This window comes from Hydra vulgaris, chromosome 02 (genome assembly GCF_038396675.1).
Source record: "Hydra vulgaris chromosome 02, alternate assembly HydraT2T_AEP".
In the NCBI taxonomy this organism is placed as follows: Eukaryota; Metazoa; Cnidaria; class Hydrozoa; order Anthoathecata; family Hydridae; genus Hydra; species Hydra vulgaris.
In genome coordinates, this window is record NC_088921.1 from 49112549 (window position 1) to 49133967 (window position 21419).

Here is a 21419-nt window from a genome sequence, read left to right on the forward strand (position 1 = left end):
AAACAATTATCCAAGGTAAAGGTAAAAAAAGAGGCTGCGGAAGAGTCTATTTACCGCCCTTACAGGGAGCTGGAAAAAGAAGAGAAAAAGGAAGAGTTTATTTACCACCTCTAAAAGGTGCCGGATGAAGACGAAAAAGACGCATGCGTGGAAAATTTATTGGACCCTTATTAGATACAGTAGGAAGTCGTCTTATACCTCTTTTACCTACGATTGGAAAAGCTGTTTTAGGTGGCGCTATTTCTGGAGGAATTTCTTACGGAATTAGAAATATTAAACCTTAATTTAATTTAATATATAACTAAAAAATTTACAATTTGTTTTTTATTATTTTATTGCAAAGGTATAATCCCAACATTGTTCCAAGTAATATAAAAGCTGCCAATAACGCTCCAAATAAATATCCTCCTACTACAATAACAATAAACAAGCTCGAAAAGGCTAATATTGTCACTTTTATTGCTTTATTAATACACTTCAAAATATCGAATACGATTCCCATGCGAGTCATGCGTACCACCATTATCTATTGGAGGATCAGGTTTATAAGGTTGAACTACTGCCACTGTCGTTGGAGTTTGAAATTGTTGTAACGGTTTATTTTTCGATTCCATTCGTTATGAACCTATTTTTTCACTCATTTATATACTTTTTGTCACGGTTCATTAAACAAATTAAAATTCCTCTATTATATCTGCGAATAAATTTATTTGTTTTTTTTTTAATTGTAACCTATTTTTAATTGTAACAGTTTTTTTATATGAATAAATTTTTTTACACCTGATCCTCTATTATATTTGCGCATGCGCATTACCTTTTTTTCTTTGGTCCCTTTTTTTTTCTTCGGTCCTTATTTTTCGTTTCTCGACCCTTTTTTGCTCAGGCCGTTTTCTCCATTTTCTTAGCCGTTTTCTCGTTTTCTCGGCCGCCGTTTTATCAATGGCTTCTTAATTCTACCCTGAACACACTTTTCCAACATACTATATCATCAGTCGGTTTGTTTGATTGTTTGTTTGCTTGGTGTCCGCTCAAAACAAATACTAGGTCAGCGGTAATAATAAAAGAAATATCCTAAACTTTAGTTTAGCGTAATTAAAAGAATAAACAAAGGAGTTGTAACACATTTGAAGCAGGTTATGAAAGTTTGTGCAAAATCTTCTGTTGTTTTTGATCACTTTTTTGGAACAGAAAACAAGCCTGGTAATGTGCAGAAACTAAAAACTTTTCTATACGGAAGCTCAAGGAAACGAAATAATATTTTTGAGAAGTGCAAATCTCTTCTTGAGGATGTGAATCAATCTATTGAACTGGCTGCTACCCAAAGCGTTCGTTTCAGTGCCTTACAAAATTTTACCGACCAACTGCTGACACTATACCAGGCAGTAATCGATTGCCTTGAACAAATTTCAAATGACATGGAACTTAAAATGTATATTCGAAGTGAAGCACAATATCTTTTATCCCGACTTCATATAAAACAATTGTGACTTTATGTCTCTTCAAAGAAATTTTTACTATCTTGGGTCCCTTAAATAAAATTCTTCAAGGAAAAACACTTGATTTTTTGTTTGCTATAATGTCTGTCGATGTATCACTGGAAAAGCGTCAAGTATCAAGGGACAGTGCTGACCAAAATGCTATTTTATCTACTGTTAAAGTTGCAACTGAAGCTCAGCTTGAACAGAAATATTTGATGAGAATAGAACTGGCAGAAAGAAACGACTGGAATTCAATGGAACAGAAGTTGAGCAACTTACTCAGGCTAAAGATCGGTGGCTGGCAGAAGAGCTTATACTCTAGTGGATTCAACAACTGCAATTCTTGTTGACAAATTTTCTTTACAGCGGAAATTTTTAGAAAGTATAGACATCTTTTATTGAAGAATATGAGTGAAGATTTTGGTCATGATTTTCATAACTCTAATTCACAAGAAAAAATTCAATCAGTGCTTGAAAAATTCAAAATTGATATCAGTTTAAATGAATTCACTACTGAAATGGTTGATTTTGTGGAGATCTACAGAAAGGCTGCTGAGAAGTATAACATAACTTTACCTTTTTTTTTCACCACTTACAATTTTATGCTGTAAACTATGTTAGATACTGCATTCCATTCTGTTGCAGTTCTATACAAGATATTTAGTTCAATTCCAACAAATTTAGCATGAGAAAGTTTTCAGCAGCCTGAAACTTGTCAAAACTTGTCTAGCAAATCGCTTGACATCAAAGCATGTTGGGGATCGTGTTCTCTTGTCAGTGGAACATAAGAAAATGTGGAAATTGACCCAATTTTCATATTTTCTTTCTTTATTTATTTATTTATTACAATTTTTTTTAGTATAAATATAATTTTCCTTGATCAGTTATTTTTCTCACGTTAAAAGTACTTCACCGGGCCCCTCTTCTGGAAATTCGTACCTGCTTTTTAGGTGTCACCACGTCTCTGGTTTCAACTGAGAAAAAGAACGCTCAGCTGAGCAGTTAGTAACCATTAATGTTAAAAAATATGCGGAAGGTGATTTCAACATTTGGAAAGGCACACTCAATATTGTCTCTAACTATTATTTGGCATAATTCTCCATGATTGAACGTGTTGTTTTCCGATTTTGATGCAGCTGGAAACTTGTGTCGAATATATGAATGAAACTGTTGTAGTTCAGTATATAAATTATTGTTCAGATTGTGATAATTATCCATCGACCAAACAAGAAAAGCGAACTGCTACACCATTATATACTTGTCTTCGTCTTCTCATTTCTGTTTCAAGTTTGTCAACAATGGCGTAGAATGCAGATATAAGAAATTTGTCTCTGGCATTCAGAGATACTTCAGGGGCATCACCATCATTGAACGCTGTCTTTCTTTTACGATTACGGGTCAAAGTTGAATTATAATCTACACCTGGTGTCATTATTTTTGCAGCTTCTTCAAATCTTTCAAATTCATTCCTAGATTTATGCAAGTGATCTGCTAGTGTAGAATACAAATCAGTACACATTTTTAAGTTCACATACTCTTTTTGTTCAATGGGCTCTCCATCTGCTACATATCGAAGAACAACGCTTAACTGATCTATATATGAAATATCGGGTGTTGAGTCTACTGACAAGCTGAAATAACCGGAAGCCTTTACTTCATCTACAATTACTTTAACGGGCTTTTTTAAACATAATTTCAATCAGTTCTTCACATATAGTTTTGGCTAAATAAGAAGGATTTCCCTTTCCAGAATTTCCATATTTCGCAATGTGTGATGCTAAAAATGGATCAAATTGATTGATCAGCTCTAGCAGCCCTAAATAATTTCCATTTTGTAAAGATCCAAATTTTTCATTTGTTCTTCTGAAAGCCAGACCAACATCTGAAAGCCTCAAAACATGTTCCCAGTAGCTATACTCTTCATTTATTTGCTCTTCTAGCTTTTGTAGTACACCGGAGCTTTGTCGACGAGTTAGGTAAACTAACATGCAGTTTTTATGAGTAGCGCTTTGTTCGTGATTATTAACATAAATGTTATTTTTCCAGTCACTGAACCCATTTTTATCAGCAAAATTTGTGGAACCTGTAGATGCAAAAAGTTTACAAACAAAGCAGTACACAGATCCCGTGGATGGTGAATACAATACCACTCTCTCCTGTACTGCTCACCATTCGCTTTTGTGCGATAGAAAAGTTTTTGGGAACAATATCTTGTTATTTTTCCTCCAGCATAAACACGGCAAGATTTATCAAAGGGACCAAAATGATGCTGACAGTTAGTAGGCCCACAGTCAATCCAGTAAGCCACATCATAAGCAGAAAAGTCAATCCACAGTCCTGGATCTATTGCTTGATTAATTTTATCATTTTCATCTTTATCATCTACATCTTTATCATCATCTTCAGCAGATTGAAGAGGGTTACACTTACAACAAATTTCATTACCAAGCTCTATTGCAGTGTCTGGATTTGCAGAACAGCCTATAGTAGACTTATCAAGAGGGCCGATAGTGTCAGTAAAATCCTTTTTTGCCTGTTGCTGATCTAAAACTAAATAACTTGATAATTTTCTGCTCGTAGCTTTCACAACAGAAATAGTGTGCTCTTTTTCTTTAGCTTGTTTTCTCTTTTGTGCACCACTTAACTGAACACGTTTTATTTTGGGATCTGAAATTGAAAAAAGTATGTGAAAAGATGTAAATAAAAATGATTAAATGATATAAAACGAAAATATAATTTACATAAAAATTAAAAAATCATGCAAAATAAGGCTAAAAAAAAAAAAAACTTAAGGTGTAAGCTCCTATAAATAATTCTATAATATCAAAATCAATAAAAATGATAAAACAAATGATAAAACAGCTTTAATAATAGTTTCACGTTGTTAATAAAAAAATATCCTCAAGTGAAGTCGTTAAAGCGCAAAAAAAAAAAGTCATTAAAGCGCGAAAAAAATAATTAGTATAACAAAAAGCAAAATAGAAAAAACCGGCTCATTCATAGCCTAATTTATAAGCATTCAAGATTTTACCAAACTTGAATGTGAATTTTTATTATAATGTTTTTCTTCATTTTCATAGCACTTGTTCTATTTTCAGTTGTTTCTGGACTTAAATTTGTTTTAAAAAAATATTTCTTGAGGACTTGTGGTGCCCCCAAACGCTTGGTGCCCAAGGCAAATGCCTTGTTTGCCTAATGATTAATCCAGGCCTGTGTCTCGATAATAAGACTTAAGTCTCAGTTATACATTTCTGCTGTCAACTAAAAAATATTAGAGAAACTAGTTATTGTCAATACTAAATAGTATTGACAATAACTAGTTTCTCTAATATTGAAATTATATTATTATTTTAATCAATTATTAATATTATTATTTTAATTTAGATGGTAGACTGTTATTAAGTTTGTATATCAATTTTAATTTTTAATTTTTTTTTTGGTGCCCCATGAAGTCGTTATGGTCTTATCACAGAGCACCGCGGAAGAGCATTTGAGAGGAAGTTCACGTCTTCTTCCTTACCATTTTTATAAAACTAGTCTTGAGGTAATGTTGAAAAAATGATCTCTAGCTTCTGAGACAAGCGCAGTAACCACTGCACTACGGTGGCTCAATGCTATTAATGCATGCATGATATTAATATATTGGGTTGGAGAATAAGTTCGTTCGGTTTTTTCAAAAAGTTTTTTTTAAACAAAAAACAATAATTATGACAATAAATTAATCAATTATGCATTTGCCGTACTGTTTACAATATCCTCCCACTTCTCGACCAATTTGTTGATGCCGCTCCGCCAAAAATTGCCCGGTCTGGTGTCGAAGAAGCTGTTGTGCCAGTTTTTGAGGTCCTATTTGCTGTCGGAGTTAACACTCCTCATTTGATTCGACAAGGAGCGGAAAAGGTGATAATCTGTTAGCGCCGTAGAGTACGGTGGATATTGAAGAACCTTCCATTCGAGCTCTTGGAATGCGGTTTTGACAACTTATACAACATGGGGTCTGACGTTGTTGTGGAGCAAGATGACTTACCCTTGTTGATCAAGTCTTTTCAGCCGCATAGTCTCATTTACGCGTTGTAGTTGGGCAATATAGATTTCCTTGTTGACCGTTGAGTTCCTTTCAAGCATTTCACAGTGTATCATGCTTTCCCAGTCCCACCAAATGCAGATCGTGATCTTTTTTGGGTGGAGATCTTGCTTGACTCTCAGCGTTGGCATGTTTCCTGGGGCCACCCACTCCTTTCTTTGTTGTATATTGACGTATAGACACCATTTTTCATCTCTCGTGACAATTTGGTACAAAAAGCGCTGTTTATGATTACGTGTTGCTTGATGACGCGCAAGGTACTGAGCAGCATTTAAAGAGATTTTCTTTGTTGACTTCTTTAAGTTTGTGAGGCACCCAGGCTACGAACTTTTCGCGCAAATCCCATTGAGTGAAGATGATTGAGAATCGCCTTATGATCAAAGTTCATTTTTTCGGCCAATTCGCGATTTGTTTGGCGACCATCTTCCTTCAAAAGTGCCTTGAGATGCTCCTCATCGAATTCAGTGGGTTGTCTGCTGCGAAGTATGCTTTCGAGATCAAAGTTGTCGTTTTTGAACTTCGCAAACCATTTCTGTGCTGCGCGCTCACCTATGAGACCTCCATACACGTTGCATATGTCACGAGCGGCTTCAGCTGCTTTTTGACCGCGATGAAAAGCGAAAAAAAAGTAGGTGTCAAAAATACTGATTTTTGCCACCTGGGTATTCTATTTCTAAGGGTGGAAAATAGGAAAAACTAAAAATATTCGAAAAAGCAAATAACACAGTTCTGTAGAGCAGAAAAGGCACTGTCTAATGAATACAAACACTTTGCTCAACAACAAAGAAATCTTTTAAATAATCCTCTTTGAAAAAAACCGAATGAACTTATTTCCCAACACAATACATGCAGGTATGTGTCAATACCTGAGCTGCGTGAAAGACAAGAAAGCTGTAAAGACAAAAAAGCTGCGTAAAATCAAGAAGCTGTAAAAGAACATATAGCGTTGATTTGGGAAAACTATTACCTACTAAGCGTCCATAAAGACACTAAACTTTTGTCCTAAATTATCAATTATTTGTTGTTTACTTATTTTTTTTTAAATAATTTCTTGAAAATAAATTTTCTTTTTTATATCTCATACACAAACAACATGAACATATCCTTTTAACTAATAAAAAAAAATTAGACGAAATAAAGTAACATGTGGACCAAATAAAGTGACATGAATAAAATTTTTAATCTCCTTAATTAATGCAAGAATATATTTTAGTTTTATTTTAGAATAAAGCAACGTTCTTATGCTTTGTTTTGATATCTTAAGAAAAATATGTTTAATTACAAAGTAATGAGAAATAAATAAAAATGTCAACAGATGTTTGATTTTTGACGAGATTAAGTGACGTTTACTTGTAAAGTTTTCCTCTCGGAAGTTAATAATTTCTTTGATATCGCTTAAGTTTTTTTCTAAAGTTGAAGTTTTGATTTGATGTTGATTTCGCTTTCGAGTTTATCAAGTCTATTCGTGATAATTTCCAGATTTGAGCCAATAATCTTTGTAAATGTTGCTCCTTTGTTTTTAAAAAGTTTGTCAGTTCCTTTAAAGAATATATGTATATATATTTTGTTATGTATCGTTATAAGGTAACGGTACCAGTAATTGGATATGTGGCAGTTGTTGACTATTTAAAAGAAAAATTGTTAAATTAAACCCTACTCTTGTAGAATGATTTTAAAAACAGCGAGAAACTACTCTCTTACCATTTGGCTATTCATACGAAAACTGACTTTGTAATTATAGAGTGTGAAATGAGCCACTTTCAAGGAAAAAAGTGTATGTTGTGATCAATGGTACGAGACAGCCACAACTGTTAATGATGACATTTCTTCTTATCGGTGGCCAAATAAGGAAAATAAGCTTGAATAAATACAAAGGAAAATCCGTTATTCAAACTTGCGTTCTCAATGTGGGTCATACTTTAAACCAGAAATTAACGCTTATTCATTATTTCATTTTTAATAAAATGTTGCATTATTTAAATTATATTCAATATTTCATTTCAATGTTATGTTTACTAAAATAAAGTTAAAAAAATCACGGCTTTTATTTCTCTCATTGAACATATGATCAAGTGCTAAAGCAAAAGACGGTTAAATACTGAAAATAAATATATATATATTTTTTTGATGGTCAATTACAATAATAAAAACGTAAAATAATGTTTTAATAAAACAGCTATAAAACATGTAAAGATAGTATATTGTAAAATATTAACAATATGCTAGAAGATAGTATGGTAAATTGTTAAAACTATTAAGACTATAAAATTAGTAAACAAACCCTAAGATATGGCAGTCATACGAAATTACTCTTAAACGATTACTTTAAGTCGTTTTTATATTTTTTATTGTAACATTCATTTTTTTTAATAACCAAATAAATTTGATTTTCTTTCGACAAGCACTAATCTTTTGTATTGTAAGAACAGTTATATTTATTGATCATTAAGGTTACAATAAATTGTATAGGCATAAATTGCCTGTCAACCTGGTTATATATAAATTTAACAATGAAAGAGTTATTATTTAATAGAAAAAGAAATGTGAATCAGTCAGTTGTAATAGTCATATCAGTCAGTTTTTGAGATGATTGTCTAAAAGTATCTTTTTTCGAAACGATGCAGTTACAATGTTATTAGGAAGAGAGAAATAATTAATTGTTCCAAGAGGAAAAAGTTCTTAAGTAGATTTAAATGGCATGAATGTATTTTTAGTTTGAACACATGACCACGTGTATTAAATTGGCTATCAATATCAACCTCTACCACATATATTATTATTGGACTATTTAAAGACGACCTCCACGAATTAGTCTACATTTCATACTTGTCTTATTTAGTGCCAACAATCTTGTTCATACGGAAGAGCATATAAATCTTTGATTCGTTTTGAAGCTTATCTTAATACATTATTTATTTTTCGTTTACCTTTAAAAAGCTGCGGGTTACAAACTGATCCACAGTATTCTAAGTAAGGGCGGACTAAAGCTGAAAATAGTTATTTGAAGGATAATATGGATAAGATAAAAATTTTCTTTTATTCAACCTATTATTTGTATGGCTTTGTCGACTTGAATAGAAATATATTTTGAAAATAATAAATTCGAATGAACCTATATCCCATTCGCATTTTGTGGCTTTAATGTTTACCCTTATATTTTGTTCTGAATCGTGTAAACCCCCTCCAAAAACAGGGGGAAATAATTTTTTTTTACCAATTTAAATGCTAAAGTTAGTAAAAACAATCTGTTTTATGTTTTTTTTAATGCAAAAACTACTAATGCATGTTTTGAAATGTCTTAGGCAAATGCAATATATTATTAATAGGCGATAATGAACCCTCTTTTTTATAAATACTCTTAAAAATAAATCCATTAATTTGTGTATTTTATAATGTTTATAGTTTTACTAAGTTTGCTTAAAAACTGAAAAAAATATTTTTCTTACATTTTTACTAATTTACAAAAGAAATATGAATCTTTCAACAATAAAGAATCAAGTTCTATATAATATTATACGTTTTTAAGCTTTAACTGAATAAACAGGTGAATATATATATATATATATATATATATATATATATATATATATATATATATATAAACCTTAAACATTACCCTTTAAACAAATAATTATTTGTCATTTATATAAAAAATTTAACCATTTAAAAATGTTAACATTTAATTCAAAAAAGTTTATTCTTCATTTTTTATCTCACTGAAAAATGTTTTACTAAAAATTAATAAAATTATTTAACACACCTGTAAAAGTATTTTCAAGTTAAAAATGCATAATTGGAAAATATAATATTTTCACAAATTTTCTCTATAAAAATAAAGTTTAATATATAAATATACAAAGTTAACACAACAAAACTTAAAATCTTTTATTAAAAGATTTTATGCTTTTAAAAAGCAAAATTAGTTTTGCTTAACAAAATTCAAAATGGAAAATGCAGAACACACAAGCTCGAATTAGGTTTTAAAAAGCCTAAAAATGTCTGCTAAATTTCACGTAGACTGTTTTTTTGTTTAAAAAAAGCCACAAATACAAAGTCAAAAAAAAAATTCAACCATTTGCACTTTTAATTCTACTGGATCTCGAGTCCAGACAAGAAACTTATCTGATTGCTACTAATTACAGAACATCAGTATCATCTTCGAAAAACTTTGGTTAAAATATAAGCAAATAAAAAACCAGCTGCAAAAACACCAACGAATTGCACTGTAGTTGAGCCAAAGTATTCTTGAACTGCATTCTAGAACCAAATTATTAAAGTATAGATAAAAAAGATTAAATTACCATATCAAATTTAAGATTAAGATTAATTTATGCTTCAGATATTTTTATTTTACCATATCTAATTTAAGATAATTTATGGTTCACATATTTTTAGTTAAACTAACAATATATGAAATAATTTTATAATAAATTAATAAAAGTAAGGGAAAAAATTATTACGTTTAATAATAATGTGTAAATGACGGTATGTTAAAAATAAATTGTTAATTTATTTTTAACATACCGTCACAGTAAATGGGAAACTAGAAAGATTACTGAAAAAAGAAATAATTTAATATATTTAAATATTATAAAATATATATTGATATTTTATAAATAAACATATAAATGCAGTAAATGTGGACACATATTAGTGCTAATAAATATAAGGCGATGTAACAGCAGCAAATAACTTGATGATCCATATATTCAAGTAAACTTGTCATCATTTGTGTATTTGAATACAAACAGCCCCACAAGTTAGTTGATTATTGTAAACAGTGTTTGATTGTCTTTTATAAATCAAGAATTTTTTTAAAATATAATTGTCTTACAACTTTTTGGAGCAGATTTCTGCACTTTTTTCTTGATTTTTAAAACAGTTACAAATAATCACAAAACTGCTAACAACTTTTCTAACCAATTTTTAATTTTTAAAAACCTCTTTGTGTCCACCACCAGATCTGGGCCTTAAAATACGCCGGTCTAAAATTTAATTTTCAATTTTTTACTGCTTATAATCTAGTCGCAAAAAGTTAGAAAACAATCAAAACATACACAAATTTAATGTCAGAGGTATACCACCTTAATATATCATTTTATAATAAATAAATTAAAAATATTTCCAAATTTAAGAAAAAATAAATTTTAATATAAAAATTTAATGAAAAGTTTTGATTTTATTTTAAATATTTAGTAAAAGATATTTCTTACATACTTTTCAAGATTTTGAAAAATATCTAGAAAAAGTGCTAATAAAAAATGCTTATCCTTAACAGGTGTTAAGTGCATGTACTGTGTTGTAAAAGGCCTTCTTGGCAAAGACTTTAGGGGTAGAAAGGAAATTTTTGTGGACCAGTCACTAACTTCTTCTTCATCTAATAGGGTGGCATAAATGCAAACCTATGGTACATTGCTTCCTGCCAAGGATGAATATTGGATTTTTTTAACTCTACTCATGGATTTATTCTTGTTTCTCTTTAGTAGTGGCTATGCAACTCTTTCTGTTTTTTCCTAATAAAGTACAGTTCTAAAATTTAGTTTAATGACTCTTCGTCTGGCTGCTAGTGAGGTTATCTGAACTCTGTTATAGCTCCTAGAGATACTGAGAAATCATCAGCAGCTGTAAAATTACAGAGTTATGACTTTGGATTGTTTAGCAGGAACAAAGCAACCACACAACTTATTGTTTACACTATCTACGACTGAGTCAACTTTTCTATTAGCATCAAAAACATAAAAAAAAGTACCTAACATTATTCAAAAAAATCCATTATTATATCTATCAACATATCTTTTACCTATCCACTTTAATCTATCATTTAAAAATATGTAGTATTAATGAAAGATAAATTTAAGTAAAGTAATTAAAATATTATTATAAAGGTTTTTGAAGTATCTTTTAGTCAAATCTTATATATCGAATCAAATAAATATTTTTTGTAAAACTCATCAGACCTACTTTTGCTTTGTAAGACTATTTTAAATTTGACTGTTTCATCTTTGAATTTTAGTGTTATTGACTATTATCCTTTAATTTGAAGACTCTAACTGTCATATACTTGGTCTGGGCACACACTTGCGTATCACTTCACTTATTTGTTGTGAAAACAGATTTAAACCATCTGACTTTTCATTTTTCTTTGTGGTTCTCTTGGTTTATTATTGTTCTTGTTTTTTCCAAGACTGCACTCTTTTTTATACTGTTTCTGATCAAATTGACCCAGCTATTTTTCTTGATCCTCTGCTAATATTGTTGCAACTAGTGACATTAAAGTTTTCCAGACAACCCTAATCACTTACCTTTACTCCTTGATTTGTATCTTGTCTCTTTTCCCAGCTTGTGCTTAGTTCCTTTTTGTTCTCCTTTAGGTGGTTCAGATCATGTATGATCTCACTAAAACTATCAACTTGTACTTCTTCTTCTGTACATTAGATTCATTTTATCATTACCTTTCTTACTACTATCTTATGGTTAACTAGGATTCCTTGCTTGATTTTTTCATGATCCTTAAATGGTGTCTTCTGTCTTATCAGCTGAAAATTGCACCCCCTTAATAATCTCCTGGATTTAGGCAAGCTTGAAATTTTTGTTTTCTTCTGTCAGCTTCAAGTCAAGTTCATTGTACACAACGGTTTTCTTTCATAGTTTTTCTTATTGTTATTATTTTCTTTCATCAATTATACAAGAACAACTCTCTGGAAAATAAACATCTTTTATTATTGCAAACTGATGCAAAAAGATATTATATTGCTAAAGTCCATTATTCTCAGATAACTAAATCTCAAATTTTTTTGGTCAGAAATAGGGTTCTAGAGACTTTTGGAAAAATTTTAACAGTGTGATTAACAAAAGCAAATCTAACATTCAGTTTCATTCTCCAATTTTATAACTACTCCCAAAGATAAGGCAGAACTATTGGCAAAGAACTTTTTCTTCTAATTTACCTCTTGAACCTAATGACCATGCTCTTCCTGTCTACCCAAAGAAAATAATTCACTTATTTTTCACTGTTAGATTTCTAAATCACACCTGAAGTTGTTAACTTTTCTGTAGCTAGTAGTCTGGACAACATTTCTACCAGACTTACAAAAGTGTTGTCCAGAACTCTCTTTACTATTCTCTATTTAACAAGTGCTGAACTAAATTTTATTTTGCTGCCTGCTAAAAAATGGTATCAGTGGTTCCAATTTTGAAAAAATTATAAAGATCTTTATACAATGCATCAATCAGTCCTCTTACTATTATAAGCAAATCTTTTGAACCTTTGAATGCATTGAACCTTTAATTAACAAAATTCTAATGTTGCATCTTGAGTTTAACAATTTACTGACAATCAATACATAGATAATCAATACATGATAATCATAGATTTTAATCCTAATTTTATTTATTTTAATTTTTTTTTAGTTTTATTTCTGACTTGTTAACCATTGTTAACTTACTTAAGAGAGAATCTTACATTAGATGGAAGTTGTGAGACAAAGCCTTTTACTCTTGAAATACCAAAGGCTTTCAATAAAGTTGACCATGCTTGTCTAGCTTCACAAAGCTTGCATCACATGGTATATCTAGAAAGATTTTAAAATTATTCATTTTTATTTGCAGTATAGAAGTCATTCTTGATTGACAATACTTTCCTTCATTTCTCGTAAACTTTGCGGTACCACAAAAGTCTAACCTTAGTCCTGTGTAATTCCTAATTTACATTAATGACCATCATGATAAGCTTACCTATGAGGTGACACTATGTGCTAATGACACAACAAATACTAAAAAAGTCTAGACAAAAAAAAATCATACATTTTTGGTTGCTTAAAACAGGCAGCTAATCTTGAATCTGATCTCTCATCTGTGACAGCTTGGGCTAAAGTTTAATAGCTTTAATAGCTAAAGTTTAAAGTTTAATTGATATTTGATGAATATCAACATTCCTACTGAAATTGCTACTTTTTGTCTTCTTGGATTGCCATTTATTACTGATCTCTTATGGAAACCATATATACAAACTGTTTCGATGTTAGCCTCTGCTAAGGTTGCCTTACTTTATCATGTTATTTTTTTACTCCTGATTCCATTCTCTACCTCAATAAATACACTGCAAATATTGTTGGACCTACTCTAGTTGTCAAGCTTGAGCCCTGTCCTTGTCGTAAAATTCAATGTCAAAAAATTACATTGTTTTTTCAAGAAATACTACCATAGTTGCTGATCATCACTTGTTCCATTGACCAAAACTCAATCTTGCGTGATTTATCAGTTAGTTAAAGCATATTCTTTTAATTTAACAGTTCCATCACGCTAAAAAAAGTTTTATTAATTTAGTTTTATTTGGTGAAAATTTTGTATTGTTTCCAGTTTTTATATTGTCCTGACGCATACTTTGCATAAAGTTGCTTGCAGTTTTTTTGCAAGAGAGTTTGTTAAAAAAAAGTGACAATAATACAATAATAATATAGTTTTCATACTATTTGAGTACTACTCATGCGACATTCGTATTACTCATGAAGCACTCATGTTACATTAATAAAAAAAATAAATTAAAAAAATAATTCAAAGCTCAACAATAAAAATAAAATTAAAAAAATAAAAATGCTTTAGAATAACTTTTTTTAAAAACTGCATTACCCATCCTCCGCGTTCTGCAATCCATTGAGCAAGTCTGTCTGTAACAAACTTTGTAACCCAACCAATAACTATTTCCACTAATGGCAACTGGTTGACAACTTGAATCGCTAACTTATATGCAAAGTAAAAAAGTGTAACAACTCGTCCCCAATTTATAGTGCCATCTGCAAACACATGACTAGCAACTTCAAAAAATGTTTTATAGGCAGTTTCACGCGTAACTTGCATTGAAGATATTAAATTATTCAATTGATGGTTATTTACTAAATCATCTCCAATACGTTTTAGACAATGAGCTACATCTCTATAAAAAAGTTATATACTCATTATTATTTATTATCATAAATAATAATGAGTATATATAAATATATATATATATATATATATATATATATATATATATATATGTATATACATACATATATATATATATGTACATATATATTTATATATATATATATATTTAAATATAAATATACACTACCACCCATAATTATTCAAATGACACATTTTTAAAAATGCTTTTATTTTTATTTTTGCATTATTTGATATTTTGACCTTAACAGTTTTATTCAACAATTATTATATAAATTTTGACTTAAACAGTTTGAAATATTATAAAAAAGAAAAAAGAAACTGGAAGTTTGGTCAATCAGAAACGATCAGGACACTGTCGAATTACATCTGCTGCAAAACACAGAAGAATTACAGTCACCAATGAAAGAAATAGATTATTAACTGCTCCAGAAATAACCCATGCATTGAATAGTTCTCGAGGAGCTCCGGTATCAGTGACAAAGGTGAAAAGGCAGTTGATGGAAGCAAGACTTGGTGGCAGAATAGCTGCAAAGAAACCATTCCTTCAGTTCCAAATTAAAAAAAAAGAGACAAGATTGGGCAAGACTACATGAAAAATGGACGATCGATGACTGAAACGTGTTCTTTGGACCAACGAGTCAAAGTTTCAAATCTTTGGTTCTAAGAAGAGATTGTTTGTTCGAAAAAAGGTTGCTGAACAGGTGATAAAACAGTGTGTAATACCTTCTGTGAAACATGTTGGTAGTGGTGTTATGGTTTGGGGCCATTTTTGTGGTAATACCACAGGTGACATTGTAAAAATAGAGGGGATAATGTTGAAAGAAGTGTATTTAGACATTTTAAAAAACCATGCAGTACCTTTGGGAAGTCAGATATTTCTGAAGTCATTCATTTTTCAGGAAGATAGCAATCCAAAGCATTAATCAAAGCTTTATAGAAAATATTTGAGTGAGTTAGAGAACGATCAAATGTTGAAAAGAATGATTTGGCCTCCCCAATCACCAGATCTCTCTGCTATCAAATTTTTATGGGATGAATTAAAAAATGTAAAAAAATTAATGTCTAATGGTGCAAAAGATAAGTGGAAAAAATTTAATATTGAGTGGCATAAAATTGACTTCAAAAAATTGGAAAAGTTGTTATGCAGAATACCAAGAATGTTTAAAGCTGTTATTGCTGCAAAGAGGGGTTACATAGATAAAAGTAAACTGTAAAATAATTTAACGGAACTTTTAAATTTTTTCAATGTAAACTTAATAAATAGTAAAATAGCACATAAAGGTAATTTTTGCTTTCAGTTTCTCTCATAATAGTAAAACTATACAAGTAAAAGTAAAACTTTGATAACTTTGATAACCATTTGAATAATTATGGAGGGTAATATAAAAAAAACAATTTGTTTTTTTATAGGGAATACAAATAAGTGTCTGGGTTTTTTTCGTTCCAAGTATGGCTTTATATGAATTATGAAATAAATTGGTACACAATTCAAAGTAATGCCTATATGAAGCTATGGCATCATTTTCATCTATCTGGTAATTCATGGATTCCATGGCAAAAGAACAATTTGTCTTTTTAGGCCAAAAAAGAATCAAGCCAATTTCAGATATCTTGTTCTGAAGTAACCTTTTTTTTTTTAATGTTGTTCACCTCCCCTAGATTGAGGAGACTACTAAGTGGAGGAGACAACTTTTATTGTAGTTGCAATCCTCTCTCAACTCTTTAACTTTAAAAATCAAAACCTTGACAAACAAAGGCACTGCGCAGAGAAACAAGTTAAGCACAATACTACCATGGATATAATGGGAATTGAACTCAAAATTTCACTTTACAAAGCAAGTACTCTACCACTACACCACTACCCATTATTTCAATGAGTGCATTCTGAATCGATTTGAAACAAATGGTAATTAGGACAGGCAAGGTCGAGGCTGTTATATATACTTATTATGGCTGTTTTTCAGGTAATACTTTTTTCAGGCAGATCATTATTGTTCAATAGAGGTCTCCTGTAATCGTATGACTCGATGCCAACAGCTCATAATACATTATACCCTTCTCATCCCACCAAATACAGAGCATTACCTTGGTGCCATGAATATTTTGCTTTGATATATACATATTTTGCTTTGCTTGTGATGGTCCTGGTGTCAAACATATGCTTTTTTTATTGGTTTGGGTTATCATAATGAATCTACTTTTCATAGCTCAAGCTTTCCCAGGAGACGTGCGATTTTTTGAATTGCATATTTTTAGTTTTGCTTTCTTTGTTTTTAAATCTTTTAAAACCATTGAAATGCTTAATATAATAAAACTTGCAAACGACTTTGACCAAGTTGTCTATAAAAAACCTAAGCATGGATATACAAGACAAAAAACCGCATGCATCTCCTGGGAAGGCTTGCAGCTTGTAATAATACAATTGCACAAACAACTACTTCTAAATGATAACGACCTTTATTTAGTAATGATTCCTCAAACTTTTGTGGCTACCCCAAATCAAAGGTTGAATTAAGTGATTGCGATTTGCGAAATCTGAAAAAAATATCTGGTCTTCAAAATTTTAGTTTATGCAAAGCCGTGTACTTTGTTTTCAAGGAGCAAATTATTATAAGCCGAAAAGTTATTAAAAACAAAACAAAACAATAAAGTTACAACTACAAAAGTAATAACATTCTAGCCACTAACTGCATTATAAAACTAGTAAAACTATAATAGTGTTATTACTTTTATAAAACGCTTATAACTTTTAAAGTTCATTCTTTGTTCAAACAACATTAGTAATTCCAAACTTCAATCAAAGTAGAAAAGCATCTAGAAAAAATAATCAAATATTAAAAACTTTAGGAGCTTTTACAAATACACTTAAACAACTTTATAAAAATGTACTTTATAAAAAGTTTAGCATTATAAAAAATGTTACTAATAGTCCGTAAAAACACAGGCTAACTTTAAAATCAACCAATAAAAAATTTTTATTGGCTGATTTTAAATTTTTTGTTTTTTTTGTTAATTCACCTCCTCAAGGACGAGAAGGCCACTACAGACGAGAAGGCTACTTATTTTTTTATTTTTTTATTTTTATAATTCACCTCCCCAAAGCCTAGAAGGCCACTACAGACAAGGAGACTACTTAATTGTGGTTATAACCCTCTCTTATGAAGCGAGCACTCTACCACTACACCACTACCGCATTAATTAATACTGCAAAATTATTACCATAAATTAGCGCGCATTTTTACGGACCATTAGTAACGTTTTTCATAATGCTGAACTTTTTATACAGTACGTTTTTATAAAGTTGTTTAAGTTCCTTAATAAGTTTTAAATATTATTTGAATATCCTCTTTATTTTTATAGATGCTTTTCTACTTCAATTAAAATTTAGGATTACTAATGTTTTTTGAACAAAGAATGAATTATAAAAGTTACAAGTGCGTTAAAAAAGTAATAACACTATTATAGTGTTATTACTTTTATAATGCAGTTAGTGACTAGAGCGTTATTACTTTTGCAGTCATAAGTTTGTTGTTTTGTTTTTTATATTTTTTTCGCCGACAAATTTAAGTTGATTCTCCCCTTGAAAACAAAGAACACAGTTTGGCATTAACTAAAATTTTGAAGACAAGATATTTTTCCAGATTTTGCATTTCGTGATTGCTTAATTCAACCCTTGCAAATATTCTTTGTCTTCAACATTAAAATTACCACTTTTAAAGCGTCTAAACCAATCTGTGCAAGCGTTTTAATAAAGTAAAATTCACAGCAAAAACATTCTTTTTGATTAGAAACTTTTCACTTTAATGAGAAAACTGTTGCTGTAAAAAAAATTCACTATATACTGAAAAATGTTGATAGTTGTCTAAACTTTACAATGAAAAAAAAATATACATATGACATCATTAACTATATAAAGGCAAATCTGTTATTCCCTCTCTCTTGCAATTATTCAAATTTCCTGCTTAGGCTCTTCTACAGCTTGTGACCCCGGCAACATACCTGTTATAGTCTTGCAGAAGTGTTCTCCATTGTACTTTTAAAACTATTCAACAAGTGCTTATTAATCTTGTTTTGCAACCTGATGAAATTAATTTGTTGTTGTGAAAAGTGTAATCCCTATTGTGAAAATTGTTATCCCTGTTGTTGTGAAAAGTGTTATCCCTATTTTCAAAAATTCTGGAGAGTGATCTGACTCGTCTAACTTTCATTCTATTAGTCTTCTTACTATTATAAGCAAGGTTTTTGAGTCTTTAATTAACAAACACTTTATCTCACATTTTGAATCTAATAACTTACTTTCTGATCATCAATATTGAACTTGATCTTCTTGTTCTACTGCTGATTTGTTAACGATAATAACCAATAGGTTTTATTGTGCATTAGATGGATGTGGAGAGGTTAGGGCTATCGCTCTGGACATTTATAAAGCCTTTGATAAAGTTTGGAATGCTGGTCTTCTCCATAAGGTCTCTTCTTATGGTGTATCTGGCAACATCTATAAGACTATTGAATCCTTCTTTACTAATCGCAGTATAAAAGTTGTCCTCGATAGACAGCACTCTTCTTTATTTCCTGTATTTACATCTCCCAGAAATTCTCACATCTAAGGTAACATTGTTTAGTCTTCTAGTATTAACTATTACTTCTGATCTTTCTTGGAAACCATATATCAAATCCATTGTAAAATTAGCATCTACTAAGGTGCATTTCTTCATCATACTTGCTACTTTATTACTCCGGATTCTATTCTTTATCTCTATAAATCTCTAATCCATCCTTGTTTAGAATACTGTTGCCATATCTAGAGCAGATCTTCGAATGATGCCCTTTCTCTTTTAGACTAGGTGCAAAAACATATTGTAAAAATAGCAGCCAACTTGTAGCCAACCTTCAACCATTGTCACATCGTCGTAAGTTGGCTTTACTTACTGTTTTTTACAAATAATATAACAAAAGCTGCTCTGAAGAGCTCTCTTTTGCCATCTTCTAAAACTCATTCTCGTGTTCCTTGTCATTCAATTAAGACTCATCGTTTTACTGTGACTGTTCCTAAGTGCTCCAAAAATTCTTATTCGTCTAGTTTTTTCACTCAAACATCAGTCCTTTGGAATTCGCTTCTTTTATCTTGATTTTCCTGATTCATACAGTTTTCCTGATTCATACAATTTGCAATCTTGCAATCTAAGTCATCTGTTAATTGTTATTATACTTTATAACCTTCATCTCTTCTCTTCCAGTAATTTTTAACTCTAATAGTGGTTGCTTGCAGTATGTATTTACGTATGTATTTAAATATATAGGCATATATCAGGGTGCATAGAATGCCCCCAACTTTCAAAAAAAGGTCTGTTTTTATTCTTAAAACTTTTTATTGATTCTCACAAGCAACTCTGGTGAATATTTCTAAAACATATTAGGCTTAGGGGGACCACCTTAAATCTGAACTTTGCAACCTAACTATAAATACTGAAATAAAAAAGTTAAGTAAATAACAGAAACAAAATAATCTTGTAAAAATGCACTTTTTTTATTTTTAGTAAAAAAAAAAGTTATTTTCTAACCAAGAAAAAAGTTAAATAACCATTTTTTTTATAAAATGATGTTTAAAACAACATATTCTATGACAGCTTGAAGTAGTTATTAAACTTAAAACAAAACTCAGATGTTATCTATTAATAATCATTTCAATATTGTTGATACTTCTGTATTGATAAATGGCAACACTCTTACTGATTTCTCTACTTTTCATCTTCTCATATTATCATTTACTACTGACCTCTTGGAAACCATTTATACAATCTACTACATTATCAGCATCTGCTAAGGTTGCCTTTCTTTTTCATGTTCATAATTTTCTTATTTCTGATTCCACTCACTACCTCTATAAATCTCTTTCTTATACTTCTAACGTCTATATTAGACTAAAATGTCGCTTTAAGACAACGTCTAAAAATAAATTGCAAATATTATTGGACCAATAACATTTGCAATCTACCATAATATTATTGGTCTACCTGTCAAAATAATATTATTAGTTTACCTGTCAAGCTTGAGCCTCTGTTTCATCATAATAAGCTTGTATCTCTTTTGCTTTTCAACAAATATAACCCAGCTGGTGATAAAGTGAGCTGTCATCACCTGTTCACCATCAACCAGAACTCTATCTTGTTTGACTAACTACTCAACTAACTTGCTAATCCTTTTACTTTAATTCTCCTACACATAATACTTTTTTTTATTGAACCTTTTTTTAAACATCAGTCTTAAGATTTTTCTCTTATCTCTATGCTTTTCTGACTCATATAGTTTACAATTTTTTAAGTCATCTGTCAATCTCTTTCTTGCTCTTTAATTAACTTTTTTGTTTCCCAACTTAATAGTGGTTGCTTGACTTGTTCAATTGAATTTGTTTGGAAGTGAACTTGCTAAAAAAAGGGAAACAAATTCATCTCCTTGTTGGAAGTGAACTTGTTTAAAAAAAATTAAAAAAAAATTTAAAAAGTGTAAAAAAAGATTACCGTTTTACAGTTACCATTTTACATGCTTTGCTGGGAATGGGGGGCTATCGCCTGCACATGTCTACACACCTGTGTCAGATTACATAGGCAAATAAAAGGCCAGGCAAAACATAAATTTTTCTTAAAAAAGAAAAAAAAAGAAGTTAAATTTATTAACTTTTATTAGATTGAGCATGTTAGGTTAAGTAGCATTTAAATTGTAAACAAAAAAAAAGTAAAAATGTAAAACTCTGCATATATATAAATAAAAATGTAGAAAAATACATGTCCATATTATTGTATATTTACATTATAATAATGGAAAGCAAAAATAAAGATTTTAATATGTTTTTGTTTATGTTCAAGGTAAAAAAAAGTTAAATATTAAAATTTTTTTGTTAATATTTATTTTTT

The 21419-nt window shown here is 30.2% G+C and overlaps 1 protein-coding gene across 1 annotated transcript in view; it reads right to left on the reverse strand.

The window, feature by feature from the left end:
- Positions 1–9309: 9309 nt before the first annotated feature.
- Positions 9310–21419, reverse strand: part of LOC100199542 (apoptosis regulator BAX) — a 28089-nt gene continuing 15979 nt past the window's right edge. Inside the window, exons 2-3 of the mRNA XM_065791222.1 lie at positions 14191–14494; positions 9310–9819 (exon numbers count right to left, since the gene is read on the reverse strand). Coding sequence (XP_065647294.1) covers positions 9715–9819; positions 14191–14494 — 409 coding nt within the window. The 3' untranslated portion in view covers positions 9310–9714. The remainder of the gene's footprint in view (positions 9820–14190; positions 14495–21419) is intronic.